Here is a 17,499-nt window from a genome sequence, read left to right as displayed (position 1 = left end):
TAAAAAGAGAATTAATTTTTACTGTATATATCTTTCATTAATCAGCATAAATACCCCTATAAACATTTAGTTGGCCCAGATGTAGAAATTGTTCAAAAGAAAATTCCAATAAATTCTGATTATATAGCACTCATAACAGGGTATATAATACAACAGCGAATTGAAGGCAGTATGGTGTAATTAGATCTGCTTCTGTTGACTAGCCCTGAAGGTTAAGCCACTTTGAAAACAAGATGTAAAAATCAAAAGTGGCTTTATTGCTGAAGTTAGATTAAAAAAAAAATACAACAACCACACAGTCTACGCAGAAACCACAAACTCACAAGCGAGGCTCGTTTGGCTTGTAAGAAAGAACATTGAAAATGTCTGGCTATTATCTTTAGTGGTCTTTGAGCTATTCGTGTTCAAACATTGCTGCAGATGTGAATGTGCAAAGAAATAGTGTGTGTGTGTGTGTGTGTGTGTGTGTGTGTGTGTGTAGTTTATTGAAAACTAAAGTTTCACTGCAAACATTGCACATGTTCAAACTTTACTATAAAAATTTTTTTCACAGTATTTCTTCTTGTAAATTAGTGACTGTGCACCCACCCAATACTATGTGACACTTTATCCTAGGACATGGCAAACATTAGCTCAATCCATTAGCTCCATTTATTAAAACTTTACTGAAAAGATTCTGTACTTTTGGCCTGCAGGGCCAGAAAGATTATCTGGACAGTTTTACTGCAGGTCCCTGTTCTTGTAACAGTGTTTACACTATGAATCACAGACTGACTGTGCTAGTTCCTTGTAGATGAGGACCTGGGCAATTGGGTATATTGCCTGTACTATACAATATGGCTTAAGTGCTAAAATGTTAATGTGCATACCTTTTATTATTCAGCATACACAATTTTTCCCAAACATTTAGTAGTCTGTCAGATTATAGAAATATATATATATTTATTGAGTTGCATTAGATTTCATAGCATTTCTATCTAAACATTAAGCAGACAGATAAACCTGATTACAAACTATGACAAATCCTGTAAATAAAACATTCACTCCACTATAAGATAAAATTAGGACTTTGTCTAGAGGCATAAAAAGTTAACTTTGATTTGGGACTGTAACACAAGCATTTTGAATTAGAACCTTTTTCAGAAGAACAACATGAAGTGGAATGTATAAAAACAAGTAAAAAGTAACAAATTATGAACAACATCACCATATGGTGATGGAAAACAGGAATAAAAACATACAATTTAAATGAGTTGCCATGATAACTGCTTGTTTTTTGAAACGATTCTGATTACATAACAATTACAGTAGGGTAAATAGCACAATAATGAATTAAAAGCCATATGGCATGATTTGCCAATCCTGAAGGTGAATCCACTTCGAGAAAACCTAGAGTCCCAGATCTTCTTTCTTTATGCTGCAACCCAACAGGACATTTCCAGATTCCACACACTCTGACACACATGGCGCTAAAATGTAAACGTAAGTTATTATATGAATAAGGTGAGGGCAGATTTTTTTTGTGGTTTCAAACAGTGTTTAAAAGAATACTTGATTTGATATTATCATTGTTTCTACCATTTTGAGCATGGATCCATGAGGCAGCCTTCATAGCCAGAAACTCCCACTCATCCTTTGCATCCACCTTGAAAGCATGAAGCCAGACCAGAGCCAGAATGGTGGCCCACACTTCACTGTTGGCCTAATTCATCAAATGAACACATGAAAATCATGATCTCACTTTCTACAACTTTGCTAACATAAAGTAAAATAAGGCACTGAAATGTTCAGTAGAAGTTCTGACTGATGAGAAAACACTCTGCAGTGCAGCTCCGTGGATAGTTAGGAGTCATTACAACCAATATTTTATCCTCTAATATTTACAGATTTGTTTTCATGCAGCAAGGCAGGGGCTACATTTAGTTTACTTCTTTTTGTTATGTTTGTTATATTGTACTCCCATGTTTTTAATTGCATCCTATGTTTTTTTGATCAAATTATCCAATCAATTTTGTTTTAAATCTCATATTATCATTTTGTGTTATTACGTAAATTGACAGCCAGTGTTAACTTTGAGAGAAAATGTTGATTTAGTTTTAGTCAGTTGTTTTACTAAACATTTATTTTTATTTATAATTTAGCCGTCTAAATTCAGATGTGGTCAGCTAAATATTATAAGATTATAGTAGATGTAGTTTATTCAGCTGATTAAAATCTAATGTAAAGTGTAAAGCTTTGATGTGTTTTTGCTGGTAAGAGATGCTCCAAATGGTTTACAAAGCATCTTATTTTCTTTGATATCACATGCAAAACCTGTCCAGGTCTTCTTTTCCTTCCGAGTTTTTAACTTTTATCATGTTTTGATGATAAACAGGGAGCATGGGAGTTTCCTCCTGCTTGTCGGTGGCAGATCAAATTGTGGGTGTCTAACTAATCTAACAAGGAGATTCCTTCTGATTTTATCACTTCCAAATTCGTCTCACCTTCCTACACAACTTAAGTTCTGATTGGATTTCGTCTCTCTAGAAAATTTTCATCTCGTTTTTATTCGTCAGTGAAACTGTTAATACATTTCAAGTTTTTGTCTTCCTGCGTTCGTTTTTATTGTGTTCTGTTTTTCCCTCACAAAGGTTATTGATGAAAATTATGACAAAAATGATTAGTCAGCAAAATTCGGCCCACCGTTCTGGGTTTGATCTTTTCCACCTGCTCACTGGTCTTTCCCAGTGCAGTAGCCAGATCTGGATCAAGCAGCCAGGAACCAGACGCCTTCTGGAGGGAGACTAAGTGCATGAAAGGGTCTCTGGGTAGTTGCTTGGGCAACACAACTGGAAAATCAAAGATTAAACAAAAACCAGACCTCAATATGGTGATAGATAAGAAAACACAATTCTACATGACAGAGGAAAGTAAAAATGTAACAAACAGTGTACATAAGGCTTCCACACAGCAAATTAAGGGTTTTAAACAGAAACTGAAGAAAGACTAAAACTGGAAAGAAAAAAAAGATAGCTTTATTTTTTTCAATGTGTATACCACAAATAGGTTGATATTATTAATGTTTTTATCAAACAATAGCTTCTGAATGTAAACAGCAAGTAGATTTGAGATGACGCACACACATACTGAGGATCATATAATTTCCTCTGTGGGTATTATATGAGCCATATTTATAGAACAAATATTTTTTGGAGCTTACAGTCAGCTTTTTTCGTACCCAACATAGATTTTACTGTAAGGTAGGCATTCATCACCATGATGTTTACATAAAAACAGTATATTTAAAATATTATATTTGAATTTGTTCAAATATTGTTTAAAAGTTGGGTCAAGACATTTGCTGAAGAATTTGTCATTAATTGGACTTAAAGGGACTTTCATAGTTTTTACTCTTTTCTACAGAAAAAACTGAAAAGTTCCAAACTATAAAGTGACACATTAACACCTCCTACGGCCCACGTGTACACATATGATCTAAATCCTCTCTAAATCCCACAAAGACATGGCAGCTGGAAATACAAACCACATATAGAGAGACTTGTAAAGAAACTGAGACTTAAACTTCGTTTTTTCTTCCGTAATAAACAGTGCTTTTCTTTTGCAGTAAAAAAAAAAACATCTTGTCACTGCAACCTTTTTATCTGTGTTAGATTATGGTGACATTCTGTATATGAACGCTTCTTCTTCATGTCTTCTAATGTTGGACAGGATGTATCATGCTTCCTTGAGGTTTATTACCAACTGTAGATATCTGACCCATCACTGTGACTTGTACTTAAGAGTAAAATGGCCTTCTTTGGCCATTAGAAGACAGGGGCATTGGTACACTTTTATTTATAAAGCTATGCTTGGATTGCTGCCTCCTTATATTTGTACTTTGGTCACAAGGACAAATAGTGGTTCTTACTCCTTGCGTTCAAATGATCAGCTGCTGCTGTCTGTTCCCCTTGTCCGCACAGAGTTGGGTAAGAAAGCCTTTGTCCACTGCGCGCCTTTTTCAGGTAACCTGTTACAGAAAGACTGGAAATTGACTGAACTGTTGTCTTTAAATGTTTTTAAAACTAAACTCAAAGGCCTACAGACTGCCTCAATAATGTGTAATTGTTTTGTGTAATTGTTTAACTTTGTTTGTTCGTATGTATTTGTTTGGAAATGTGCTGCCTCTTGGCCAGGACTCCCTTGAAAAAGAGGTTTTTGATCTCAACGGGACATTCCTGGTTAAATAAAATAAAAATACAAGTTTCAGATTTGAAATCACAGTTTTAACACAATCTTAAATTTGACATAACAATTTAACATTTAAAATATGACTAAATAAGAAAATGACTTTCACACAGGTGGAATCACGGACGGAAGATGAACTCTGTATTAAAATGTAGATAAAAATGAGACATTTCAAATCCTTTAACTTGTTTTGACCAGTTACCCATCCCACATTTCATTTTAGAACTTTAGATAGCTTGTCTTAAACTTCCATTCAGCTTGTACTTACAGTCATGCAGGGAACGATTTCAGGTTTTTATTAAGAAATAAAAACAATTACTGGATTGTGATTTTACTGCGCAGATGTGTGGTGTTCTGTCATTCACTCTTTACTTACCCCCACGCCGCGGATTACCGTTTTTCTTTCCATCTACCATGAAATCAAGATGAAAAACATGGAATCAGCAATTTCATAATAGTAAATGAAAAAGAACAAATAAAGTACAGACATTATAAACAGCCCAATACAATGACTATGATAGCAAATACTGCTGATGCTGTCCATAGAGCATTTCATATTTAAAATTTTCAAGTTAAACAGAGTAAAACAGAAAACATTTATTTTTAGAAATGCACTGATGTGCAGATGTGTGTTACACTGACATTCAGCTTTTACTTACACGTATCTGGTATTGAACACATTGCCCTGCAGGAGCCAACCAGGATGTTAAAAAATGAGATTAAAATCTTTTATAAGAATTTTTTCAAAGGGCGTTTTTCATGTCATTGATTTAAACACTGATTAAATGTATGGGATCTTCATGTGGTCAGTCCGGATGCTTGCTCACCTACCTCCATGGTCCCTGCAGTATTTACAAAGCTTGATCACCATGCTTGATTTGTCAGATTGTTTAATTATTCATTGTTCTTCTGTGTTTAGTTTCTTCCTATCAGTATTTTTGATTCTTTGTAACAAACCCTTTGAAGAAAACAAGCCACATTTTGCTTTAACTGGCATGTTTTTGGATTCTGACTTCAGGAACCTCTAAACTGGTTCTAATGTTCTGCTCCAAGTTATCATTGAAGTACTTTTATTCATGTTCATCCGCCTTTGTCTTCAGGTTGTGTGTGACAATTAGTTTTTGCTTTTGTAGTAACAAATGTATAATTCCTCTAATACTCTTCATACTCAAAACTAAAATCTTCTGATTGCTATTTTTTAAAAATACGGGGATACTGCCATGTCTCTCTGCTCTTAACATTATCACTGCCCTGCTTTCATTCACTCAGCTGCAGGTATACATTAAATCTCAGGGATGCAGCAAACGTCCATGCACACACGTACCTTCCAACGCCAATAACTCTGCTTTGTACTTACCTCTTCTTATAGGATGACCATGCAATACTGATCCAAATCTTAGTGTCACTTTAAGATAAAAAAAAAAAAAAAAAAAAAAAAAAAGAGTGAGGGTATGAGGTCTGGATTGGACAGGAAGAAATGCAAAAATTGTTTGTTGTACTTTCATTCAGGTTTTTACTTCTTGCTAGTTTCTGATCTTTGGAGATCACTTTGGAAAACAAGCAACTACTACCTAACTACTTTGTTTTTAAGTTAAGTTTTTTAGGATTTAGAATTAACTCTATTATTCTGCAATTAAAGCAGTCATTACATTCACCTCATTGAAGTTCAGCCATCTTTATCTTCAGAGCTGTGGCTCACAGAGTTTTAGTTTGGGGATTTAAAATAAACTCACTGGGTGTCGGAATATTTCTGCGCACAAGAGGTCCTTGGATCACCCTGCTGTTGTCTTTGTTGACAGCAATGAAGGCAGTGAAAGAACTGCTCACTCCTGATTGGACACTGAGCCGCACCAACTTTTTCTTCACTTCTCCATCTTGCTGTCCTCTACTCTCTCTCTCCTCCAACTCCAGTGAGCGAATCAGAGTACGAGCACCCAACCTGTGGACTGTTAATCTGCAGACATGACACAAAAAAAACATCTTCTGTTCTAATGTCTATCATTTTACTAGATTAACTTATCAGTAACTTTGTCTATACCACTGCATCCTCTTCAGGGTCCTACAGAGGTGAAGTTTAATCCACCACTTTGGTAAAGAATCACAATGATAACATACCAAGTTTATCTGAAGACAGTAGAGTGATCCAATATATTCAAGGATACAAACATACATACATTGAAATGCATGCATGCATTCATGAACTTTAGTTAATCAAGTTTAGTTCTTAAACATTATAAAGTGTTTACTGTTAAGGTTTTCTTTGCCGCACAAAAAAGGAATGTACAAAACAAAAGGAGAACAATGCCGGTCCGTACAAAGACAGACTTGATGAAAAGTCAAAGAAAAGATACGAGGAAAAAATCAAAGGAGTGAAAGGGTCAGACCCTTACGAGCACACAGAATGGACAAAAGACGTTAGCGTGCTGCCCAACTTTCACCACGCTCAGATTTATAATTATACGGTTCTTGGAGTGAGCGCATACACTCATGAAGTTTAGTAACTTCAGGTCACTGCAACAAGCCCAGGTACAGTTTACCGACGGATGGGTGCAGGACCTTGAAATGCACCGTGTAGAACGAAAGGACCATCGTAAGAACAAAGGTAAGTTTACCAGTCTCACAAATCGTCGTCATAAACACACATTCGTTAACCATTTATTAATAGGACCTTTGAGCTCAACGGTAATTAATTAGTAGTGGAAATAATTTCTGGTAGCATCACAGAAATGTAGCAGTGACAATAATATTGTATGTTGTAATCGCACCGGACAATTAGTGATACAAAACAACTGTTTTATCTTGTGAATAAAAGTATATGTTTTTGTCAATGTACCATAATAACAGAAGCGAAACGCAATATTGTGTGAAAGGAGCCAGCTGAGGTGGTTCGGGCATCTGACAAGGATGCCCCCTGGGCGCCTCCTGGGTGAGGTGTTCCAGGCATGTCCCACCGGGAGGAGGCCCCGGGGCAGACCCAGGACACGCTGGAGAGATTATATCTCTCGGCTGGCCTGGGAACGCCTTGGCATTCCCCCGGATAAGCTGGAGGAGGTGGCTGGGGAGAGGGAGGTCTGGGCCTCTTTGCTTAGGCTGCTGCCTCCGCGACCCGGCCTCGGATAAAGCGGATGAAGATGGATGAAGATGGATGGACAATTCACTATTTATGCACAATAAATAAAGGAGCATAGCACGACAATTTCTGTTCAGCGCCAGACTTGCTTGTAACCTATATCACCAATTATGTTAAGAAAAATGACGCATTAACGACTACAAAACTCTGACCTTTGTGGGAATGCTTGGAGCAGACTAACATGTGAGCTGGAGTGTTCTGAGACGTTATATTTGGTATATCCAGACCATCCGTCGGCTCTTACTTCGGAAACATGGCTTAAAAAATTTCTCTTCAACGACGTAATCCGATAAAAAGCAAAAAACAATCTCTTTACCCGTCGGCTTCCCGTGGCTGTCATGCGACCGGCTATTGCAGTTAATAATACAACAGCTTCTTTCCATTTTTTGGGTTTCTTTTTATCGCTGTGTAACTGAGTTCAATTGAAAGCCTGCGTGCGCTAGTACCTCTTGCCACAAGTTCCCAGAATCCTTTGCGGTTTTACCCCTGAATGACATCACATTTTCAATCTTTATCCTGGTGGGCTTGTCTCTAGTCAAAATGCCCGGGCCGATTTTTTGTCCCAGTCCAGCCATGGCTGCAACTGGAATATTAAATGAGTAAACCCTATTGTCAGAATATCAAACATAGAAATACACTGTAATTCATCATTGTTTCTAATGATGTATAGATGGAAAAAAAGGATGTGGTAAAACCAGGTCATAAAAATATCAAAGATATGCACAGTAATATGTTTGTGCATCTTAAATAAAGTAAACCAAACCAAAAGGGTGCTGTTGTTATTAAACTTTGTTTTACCCAGTGTCCTCTGCAGGTCTGAGACTGAAGTGCAGCTGGTTCTCAGAGGGATGACCTGCCAGGCTGTACTTCACCGTCACACAGCCCTCTGCTGCCTCTGAGCACTGACACAGCATCACAGGGTCAGAAGTCACGTTAATTACTGTCATCAAATATCTAAACAACAAAACGAGAAGATGCTGCTCTTACCTGTCCAGTAAGCTGGGCATAAATCAGTGACCTTTGACCCTGGAAAAGTGCAGTGATTGGTGGAGAGAGGACAGTGACAGACACTTCCTTTGGTAAATCCCATGTGACTGAGAAGTCGACCACAGTCGGCTGCAAAGCAAATCGCAGCGACTGCATCACCTGAAAAATAAAGAAAAACTCTCCAAATATACATCCTATACATATAACAAATATGTATCTGCTGCAATCTTTAATGTGACTTCTAATTGTGTTTCATGTCTTACTTTTGCTTGCATCCTGTCAGTCCCTGTGATGAACTGAGCATGACCTCCTCCTTCCTTTGCCATCCCATTGATGAGAGCAGAACTGGCCCCTTCCCCAATCCCAAAAGAGAAACACCTGCAATACAACAGTTTTCTTTAAGTACACAGAGGACATGTATTGTGTAGATATAGTTGTGGGTTTGTGGTTTCACCTGTGGGAATCTGAGTTCCTCTTCACCAGATCTATCACTTCTTTGGTGTTTCCCACCTCTCCATCAGTAAAGACAAACAGCTAGAGAGGAGAGTTGGCACATGAAGACATAACATCAGACCCAGAAACACACAGCTTGTTCTGAGAGCTGAGTTAGGTTTCTGTCAAAGGAAAATTGTACATAGTGTATCCAGCTACATGAAATATGCTGGATTTTATGGATCACTAAGCAATCCACATGTCTACATGACTTTTCACATAAACTCTTGTGTGATAAACTTATTTAGCAACTAACCGCTTCCTGTTTTCTGAGAACAGACTTAGAGAAGAGGAACCTCAGCTCTGAGTTCCCGGAATAACTTTGTTACCTTTGTACACACACAAGCTTGTATAAATAAAGAACGCAGTAGGTCTAACCCGCCGCAAGGGTCTAAAGAAATAAACACGTGAAATAGGTTGAGTTCGCCGAAAGGAACTAAATTTAGACTGGTTTCAGAAGTAGCTGAAAGTACTTTGTGACAAATTATAAAAACGAGTGAATGTCTATGTCTATATGTGTTTTGGAAGTAAGTTGATTTTACAGCACAAATAAACTGCTGAACTACTTCCATCTTTGTGTATCCTGCAAAAGCCCACGTACTGGTGACAAAGGGGAAAGGTTGAGTTCCGCCTCATAAAACTGACACCGCTCCGTGAATCGCGCGGAGTAGAAGGGCGTGTCAGCCACCACCCCCGAGTCAAGTGTACCAGAGAAGGCTCTGCAGTTCTGTGACAATGGGGAATCAGCCCACCAAACTCACTGCTGACGAGCAGTGGCTAGAAAAGAAATGTCCAGGCGCCGGACAAATCAGTGCTTGTAGATGAAGAAATCCTAAGAAAACAAAATGTCCCACTTGGGAAGGGAAATGCAGCCCCTCAGTGCTAACACAGCTGAAGGAGGCTCTTTAAAAGAATTAGGAGAGAAAGGAAAGGAAAACGCACGCAAGAATCACAATACTTCCAGGCCTGGAAAGAAGAAGCAGTTAGGCGAGACGAAAACAAAAAGAAAAAAACAAGAGAAAAAAGATAAATAGTCAGAAAAACAGAACTTAACTGCCAGTATAGTAAAACCAGAAGACGAGACACTGTGCAGTCCTCGCAATCCTTTTATTAACGTCAGAGTTAGGCAAGCGGTAAGTAAGGTTAAGTTTCAAGGAAGTCTTGAGGAAACTGATCCAAGCCAGTGTGTGCGTTACCTGTCTAGGCTGACTGGGAATGCAAGGCTGACTGTAAATATGTTTGAGGGGCTCCAGGATCGCTGTTCCTCCAAGATTAGCCTGGATCTGCTCAACGCTCTTCAGGGCCTCTTCCATGGTCTGCTGAGTGTACTCCACACTCTTACTGCCATCACACAGACACCAATACACACGCATGTAACACAAAAGACACAAAAACATGAAAGGAATAATTGTGTTGGGCTGACAGATCTGAGCCTTACGGGAAGATGTGTTCATATCTGGACCCAAAACCATAGATGTTAAAATAGCATCCCATTGGTAAGCTCTTCAACAGGAGCAGTAGAGTATCCTTAAGAGAACAGGGAAAAGATGGTGAGTCCACTGTGTGAGAGGAACACTATAAAAAATTTATGACTGTAAGAACAGATACCTTGGCACTGCGGATCCGAGTATTACTCATACTTCCAGATCGATCCATTAAGAACACAAACTCTCCACATGAAGCCACTGAAGACATCACAGACTGGGAGAACTCAGGGTACAGACTCACCATCACCACTGGATCACCCATCAGAGAGCCTGAAAAACATTACGGACAGAAAAATAACCAAAAATTGTTTTTGCTGTTTACTCCAACATCTTTAACTACTGAGTTAAAGAAGACGGATAATGATTTTTTTTTTTTTAAATTTCAAAACAGCAAATCTCATTTTCACTCACCCGGCTCAGCAGAAGCCTGTCCTGCCTCCACCACAGCAGTGGGCTGGTGGGCGTCTTTGTAATAAATCAGCAGTTCAACATCTCTGTCAAACTTGTGTCCTGCAGCCAGCTTGACCTGCACACCACAAACACATTCATATTTAGTTCTCAGTTATAAGTACAGAGCAGACACAGCAGCACTCTACCTACCGTGGCCTGGGTTTGATCAGTGTTGAGGTACTGGAGAGGGTCCAGGGAACAGTTGGACTCTACTTTAGAGATTGGATGAGGAGAGGACACTCGGGCAGAGAAAGACAGACTGTAGGGCACCAGAGAGGCTGGAACAGAAGTCACCTGGACTCCTGCACCTTCACTACCTGTACTTGACATTAGAGATAGTTGCAAATCACTGTGGTACATTTTTACTGGGACTCATGCTTGTTACAAGCATGATTGTTTTGTGATAAATATTTAACTAAATTAATAAGTGTTGGATGATTTTCCTACCCTGAGGCTGGTATCGAGGGTTGAGCACAGCAGGCAGACAGAACCTCAGACCATCATCAGCCTGCACAGCCAGCTCAGTCACGTACTCCAACCTGATGGAGGCGCTCTCTCCTGGAGGCAGACTGCCCACACTCAGAGAGAATATATCTGGACTCTGATCGCTCTCCTCCAATAGGAAGGCCTGCTGACCAGAGCTCAGAGCATCATCATACTCCTCACGAGCCTGAAGGACAGGTGACACATGTCAGTGACATTCACTGTGTTTATTGTTATTTTGAATCTTACTTATAATCAGGTTATATTTACTGTCCAGCTCACCTTCTGTTTCTCCTTCACCTCAGCTACAATCTGTGTCTGTCCGATCTTAGCACTGAAATGACAGACAGCAGCATCTCCAGGCAGAGGGAAGACAAAAACAGCCTCTAATGGTTTGTCCTCCTTATTCTCGTAGTTCAGGGTGGAGACCACTGTAGCCACATGGTTCCTCACCTCCAGCTCCACCTCAATGCTCTTCAGAGGAACTAAAAGAAACAGAACAATCATAAATACATAAACCATACACGTTTTAAAAATGGTTGTTTCTTGTGTTACATTTCAGCCACACAAAAGTTAGCCATTAAACCAAGCTGGTACTTAAACATGACTGTCCAACAGTGTTGCAAAATTTATTTATATTATTATTCATTTATTTATTTTTGGCTGTTTCTTGTATCCATCATTTTTCTTCTGTGCTTTTGTATCACAAGGATATACTCTGCATTAATCGTAGCCATATGCAGCAGTACACTACTGTCCAAGATGCATATGATCAACTTCACAGAGTAAGCTTGATGCCATCCAGAACTTTTCACCAGTGGGTGTGGGAGAAGCACAACATTTTCTTATGTATACTTTGGTCAGCAGAAGGTGAAAATGGCCATGAACCTCAATGCAATTTTCATGTTGATAACCTAAAGAGCAAATGACCATCCAGCTATTGAAATGGGTTTGTTGAGTATTGTCTCAGTCATGGGGAAATAATCATTTATTATTATGAGCCACTACAAATAAAAAAGTCATTACATTTGAATTTTAGATGAATGAAAAGAGGCTGGAGAGTAAACAGAAGCCCCTTTACTTTCTGTCAGTACCTGGTTCCTTCTGGAGAGTTAGCAGACCACAGCGGTTCATCATTGTACCTGTGAAACAGAAACATCTGAGGACTTAGTGTTGAAATAACATTCATAGGTGCTCTACATTTCAGACATTCTTTAGCTACAGGGCTCTAGACTAACTTTTTGCCATGGGCGTACCGGTACGCCTAACTTTAAAAAGTTAGGCGTACCGGCACAAAAGTTAGGCGCACACAAATTTTATAATAATTTATACAATATAATGTGTTTTTCTGGATACACTGTGCTTTTTCAGCATTCAAAGATTGATGACACCGTGTCAGAGCACTGGCTATGAATTTCAGAAGGATCAGGCCTTAACTTAACAGAAAAGTTAGCAATAGTTCTTTTCCTATTACAGCTACATCCACTTCTGTCGTGCCTAGGCTGCTCACAAGGGCTGGGTATCATCACTGATTTCTATAATCCATTCGATTCCGGTTTTCAAAGTCCCGATTCGATTCAACTTAGCCTCAGACAGTCAGAAATATTATAATTCTGATCATTTATCAGTACTGACTTCATCAGAATTGTAAACATCACAGCAGATGCCTTTGTGTGAAAGTAACTGAGAATAAAACACAGAAAAACATGAAGGAGATTTTCCTGGTCTGGCTTTTTATAGTAGATAACCTTAAAAATATTCTACAATGTTCTGCATATAAAGTTTAAATTTCTTCAGTATTGAACAACAGAAAAAAATTGGCTTTCTTGTCCGAGGTCATTTAAGTGAAAAAAAGAAAAAGACACCAGTCTACCGCTGTAAACAACGGTAGACTGGTGGGCAATAAGCGAATGAATAAAACTTTTCTTGAAGTAAAGAGAGATAGCTGTGCATGAAGTGTGATTTTAATAGTCGTGGAAGCAAAACAGCAAAATTCATGACGACATTGATCAAATGTGAAGCGCAGTTTGCTGCTTCTTTTGCTGCTGGCTCGGTGAATTTTGGTTGGAGAGAGACAAAACCTGCAGCTCAGAATCAGCGCAAAAAGACGTAATCACAGCACGGACCGGACGCATCAGAATCGCTAAGCTCCGACAGCGTGTCCGTCTAAGGGCCGCCCGAGAAAGACAAAGTTGATTCTGATGGTCCGTTCTGTGTTTACGTCTTTGTGTGGAGTCCGTGTACCTGCTCTCATTTGCTGTTTGGTTGTTGTTGAAATGGTTTTGTGAGCTTTAATCTGAGAATCTGGCGTTTCTGGCCAAACACAGTTATATTTAAAAGTCTATTCAGGATTTAATGAATAATATCGCTTTATTCAAGCTACTCACCTCCCACTTCCACCTGCACTTTCAACTGGACCACGGCCAATCAGAGAGGTCCCGCCCCTGACTATCTCTGATTGGTTTAGTCCATGATAGGGGCAAAATGTGTGTCTGTTGTTGACCACAGGGAAGGTTGCAGATTTTTTTTTATTTTTTTTGTGTTCCTCTGATGACAATAACAAACAACGACAGCAGGACCTCCTCTCAAAAATCCAAGTTGGAACCAACCATTACTTTCACTCTTGTTATCTTCTTCCTGTGATCGACCTCACCGAGTTTAAAAACAGCATGAATATCTCAGATTTAATGGTTAATTGTAGCCACACAGACTTTGCTTATGGAATCACATCATATACATATAAATCATTGTGAAAGCATCTATATTACTACCCTAAGGTTGTCATGCAAGCATACAGAAATCTGATGTTACACATAATGTACAAAATATCATTCATTTTGCAAAGTTATAAAAACATGTTAATTCATTGTAAAACAAAAATGTTTATTTTTCTGTTACTTGCACTTTTATTCAATGTAGTTTACTCAAAAGCTTATTTACTATCATCTGAACACAAAGTGAGTTTTCAAGAATATCAAATACATATTATTTATGTTGTATTTATGACACAACCATCCAACCCAGAAATGCAATCTGTCCAGCATCTGTGGGGTTAGCCCTAAGACGTCCTCCTGGTAAGACATGCAGGAAATACCTCCTCTATGCATCCTGGAACAATGTACCATATTTTCTTCACCAGTTTTTCACACTGATATTGTGTGAGCATCAGTGCTTTGTTCTCGGTTCTAAAAGTCCAGGAAACTGTCCTGTTTGGCCTGTTTGAATATTCATCCACATAGCCTCAACCAGTATTTTCTGAATGCCTCAAATTGTGGGAAAAGTTCAGTTTATAAACAACACCAGATCATTTCAAGAATGATCAGAAATTCACCAGGAGCAGAGCAGACTAGCTGCTCGAAAACCAGCAGAGTCACATGACAACATAATAAGACTTTGGAAGTACAGGTTTCACACGTTTCTGCCTGAAAACACTGGATTTAATAGTTAGACTAATACGTTTTTACATGACAAACACGATGCCTTCTTTTTCTCAGTCAATGTCGGCCCTGCGTTGTTTTGGTTTAGTCAACAAAATTTCTGAGAAGTTAGAGGGCAAGTAAAATTCAACACAATCACGCAATTATTCCATCATATTCCAAAATTCATTAAAAGCCATCCTTCACAGTTGACATGATACTTTCAACATATTTCTACTTTGGTTCACTTACTCTAGAAGTTGGATCTTAAACTGCTTAAACACCCAAGAAATTAAAGGACAACTACTCAACTGAAAAAACATTTCAAAGCAATGTGTCAACATCATGTTAAAAATGTATTTAAAATTATACATGACAGTTAAATGAAATTGGATTTTTCTTCTTGAACACTCACGTGTGCAGGTTTTTTTTTTTTCCCTCATTCCACTGCATAATTCTGGAGAAATTTAACGGACATTTCTGGTCTAATTCAACATATCCAATCAAATATAACATCACATAAAAATTAATTAAAAGCATCCTTGATAGTTGACATGAAATCCTCAGTTGATTACTCCTCTGGGTTACTCCGCTACATGTGTGCCAATTTTTGAATATGTCACAGTCCTGATCAAAAGGTTAAGACCAATTGAAAAATGGCGGATAAATAACTAAAATATTTTTGATGGTGCAGGCACAGTTTAAAGTGGAGCTGGAGTCTGTTTACGCACCGAATGAGCAAAGAGGCAGAGCCATTAGTTGGGGGAGAAAGAGACTGACAAATGAAACATGACGGATGAAACGAAAAGAAAAATGCAATTTCTAATAGAAAACAGTGAGCAGCTCATTTTGATAGACACGTATTTTCTTTTTCTTTACGATATTTATTATTTCTCATTAATACGACAAAGTATTTCTTATCAGATTACTCAATGGAATAATCGATAGATTAATAATCTATAGTTACAGCCCTGGTTGAATTTGAGTAACTGTCTTTTAACTTCTCAGGAATTTTGCAGTTGATTGAGATGAAACTGAGTGTTGTTGCGGTCACATTGAAGATTCCATTGAATTGTGAAGTATGAAGCACATTACCAGCGAAAGTGAAAAGAAAAATAAATGAAAACTTCACTGGGGAAAACAATGGTCCTGGAGCTTTATTTCTCTTAACTTCCTCTGTGCGTTTGTGTGGGTGTCTCGATTAGCGAACAAGAAGATATCCAACGCTTCACGGTAGGATAAGAGGCGGCTGGTTTCACCCCGACGCACAAATGATGGTTCACTTGACCGCGGTTGTTCTGTGCGCGCTCATAAAAAAAAAGGGGGTGGCTGGCGCTTTACTGCTCACGTGACACTTCTAATGGATTCTGCTCAATACATTAAGAGATTTAATCAGGTGAAGATGATTAAAAATCTATAGCGAACAGAATTTGATAGTGACACGAATACTTGGAAATAAAGAAATACTTCTTTGTGCAGAAAATTTCTTCTCATTTTACACACAATGTGAGTTTTTTTAAAATTTTATTTTAATGCTGAGTGCGCTCTCAGTACTGCTGTTTATTTCTAACGCCACATCTGCATATTAGAACTCTGAAACATTGCAAAAATTGAATCTTGGCATCTACAAAGATTCGCATTAGATGCCACTAGAAACATCTGGATCACGTTACCACGCAGTGAAATGTTGGAAAACGCCATCAGAAAACACCAAAACCAGTTAAGCAGGAACACCGGGGTCTTCTACGCTCTGATAACTTCCAGTCGGAGGCGTTTTCTGTGCAGACAATTAATGGCATCTCTTTGTTATTGTGACAGAGTGACTGTGCACCTACCTGCTAGTACGTGACACTTTCAGAATCTAAGGCAATAGCTCTTTTTCACTACACACAAAATTATGCAGTTTTGTGCCACTGAATAGTTTTGAAACTGTTTTGTCTGGGACCCGAAAACATTTGTTAAAAGGCAGTAATGAAAACTGAAAAAGCAACCAATGACGTGACAATGAACTGAGCGACAAACTCATAAAAAATGGAATTAGGTAAAATCAACACGTGAGATATGAAAATATGGCCGCCAGTGAAGAATGATGCGCAATAGAAGCTTACCTCTATTGATAGACGGGTGTATCCTGATAGGTTTACTGCACTCCTCTGTTCTTGTAGCAATGTTTACGCCACAAACAGCAGACTTTATTGAAAAAAAGTCACTGCTACCGGGTACGTCCCATTTCCTTGTTTTTTCCACCAACCGATATGCACTGGGTGGGCGGAGCGTCAAATTGCAAAACATTTTTCCTTTGGATTGTTTTTTTTTTTTTTTTTAGAATTCCTTCTGTGTGTAACCGAGGACAAAGGATGAGTAAACGGGGCAAAGAAATAAATTGATCGTTTATTTATTACATAAGTTAGACATAATAATTCCCAGTCATTTCCAGACAGGACTTACAACACATCCTGCTGATATCCCAGCTGCACATGAGACTTACCACACAAACTGTGCGAAAATAACAACACTGCAACCTGTCACACCCCGCTTAGCGACACTGCAATCGTGGCACACACTGCAAACAATTCGGGTCTCAGCGCAGCTGGGAATCAGTGCTATGTATGGCCTGTGATCTGGGAGAAAAAGGGAAGTGGCACAAACAATTAAACAAAAAAACAAAACAAAAGGGAGGTTAGTCCGCCCTTACACAACTTACTCTCAATCAATAACCGCCTTTACGACTGGACGGACTAACCAAAACAAAATTACAAATCAATCAAAAGAACGAAAAAAAGGACAGCAGAGACAGCACAGCTGAAAAACAAACAACATTATCAATTAA

At 38.6% G+C, this 17,499-nt stretch overlaps 1 protein-coding gene across 3 annotated transcripts; it reads right to left on the bottom strand.

The window, feature by feature from the left end:
- Positions 1-16,885, bottom strand: LOC146693882 (von Willebrand factor A domain-containing protein 5A-like). 3 transcript variants are annotated; one of them, XM_085429859.1, is made up of 21 exons: positions 16,778-16,884; positions 13,641-13,901; positions 12,348-12,395; positions 11,536-11,738; positions 11,218-11,440; positions 10,921-11,087; positions 10,732-10,846; positions 10,442-10,590; positions 10,272-10,360; positions 10,030-10,174; positions 8,796-8,875; positions 8,605-8,719; positions 8,342-8,500; positions 8,153-8,256; positions 5,958-6,178; positions 5,582-5,629; positions 4,601-4,633; positions 3,908-4,006; positions 2,683-2,828; positions 1,579-1,702; positions 1-1,469 (listed from the first exon to the last, which is right to left on the bottom strand). In XM_085429859.1, the coding sequence occupies exons 3-21, from the start codon at positions 12,388-12,390 to the stop codon at positions 1,390-1,392; spliced, it is 2,343 nt and encodes a 780-aa protein (XP_085285985.1). In that variant the 5' UTR covers positions 12,391-12,395; positions 13,641-13,901; positions 16,778-16,884; the 3' UTR covers positions 1-1,389. The 3 variants fall into 3 exon arrangements, 2 of the variants coding, with proteins under 2 accessions (XP_085285985.1, XP_085285986.1); XM_085429860.1 differs by lacking the exon at positions 13,641-13,901 and having other exon boundaries at positions 16,778-16,885; XR_014914824.1 differs by lacking the exons at positions 1-1,469; positions 1,579-1,702; positions 2,683-2,828; positions 13,641-13,901 and having other exon boundaries at positions 3,939-4,633; positions 4,884-5,629; positions 16,778-16,885.
- Positions 16,886-17,499: the final 614 nt, after the last annotated feature.

This window comes from Copadichromis virginalis, linkage group LG14 (assembly GCF_057382275.1).
Source record: "Copadichromis virginalis isolate Kocher_CV1m ecotype Utaka linkage group LG14, C_Virginalis_male_GT1.1, whole genome shotgun sequence".
Taxonomy (NCBI): domain Eukaryota; kingdom Metazoa; phylum Chordata; class Actinopteri; order Cichliformes; family Cichlidae; genus Copadichromis; species Copadichromis virginalis.
This window is presented reverse-complemented; position numbering and strand designations above follow the sequence as displayed.

Excerpts from the sequence above, each read along its gene's own strand:
- LOC146693882 (XM_085429860.1), bottom strand. The coding sequence starts at position 12,390 with ATGATGAACCGCTGTGGTCTGCTAACTCTCCAGAAGGAACCAG. Across the intron at positions 8,501-8,604 it reads CTGACAGGATGCAAGCAAAA|GTGATGCAGTCGCTGCGATT; the intron begins GTAAGACATGAA and ends TTTATTTTTCAG. Across the intron at positions 5,630-5,957 it reads CAGAAATATTCCGACACCCA|TGACACTAAGATTTGGATCA; the intron begins GTGAGTTTATTT and ends TTTATCTTAAAG.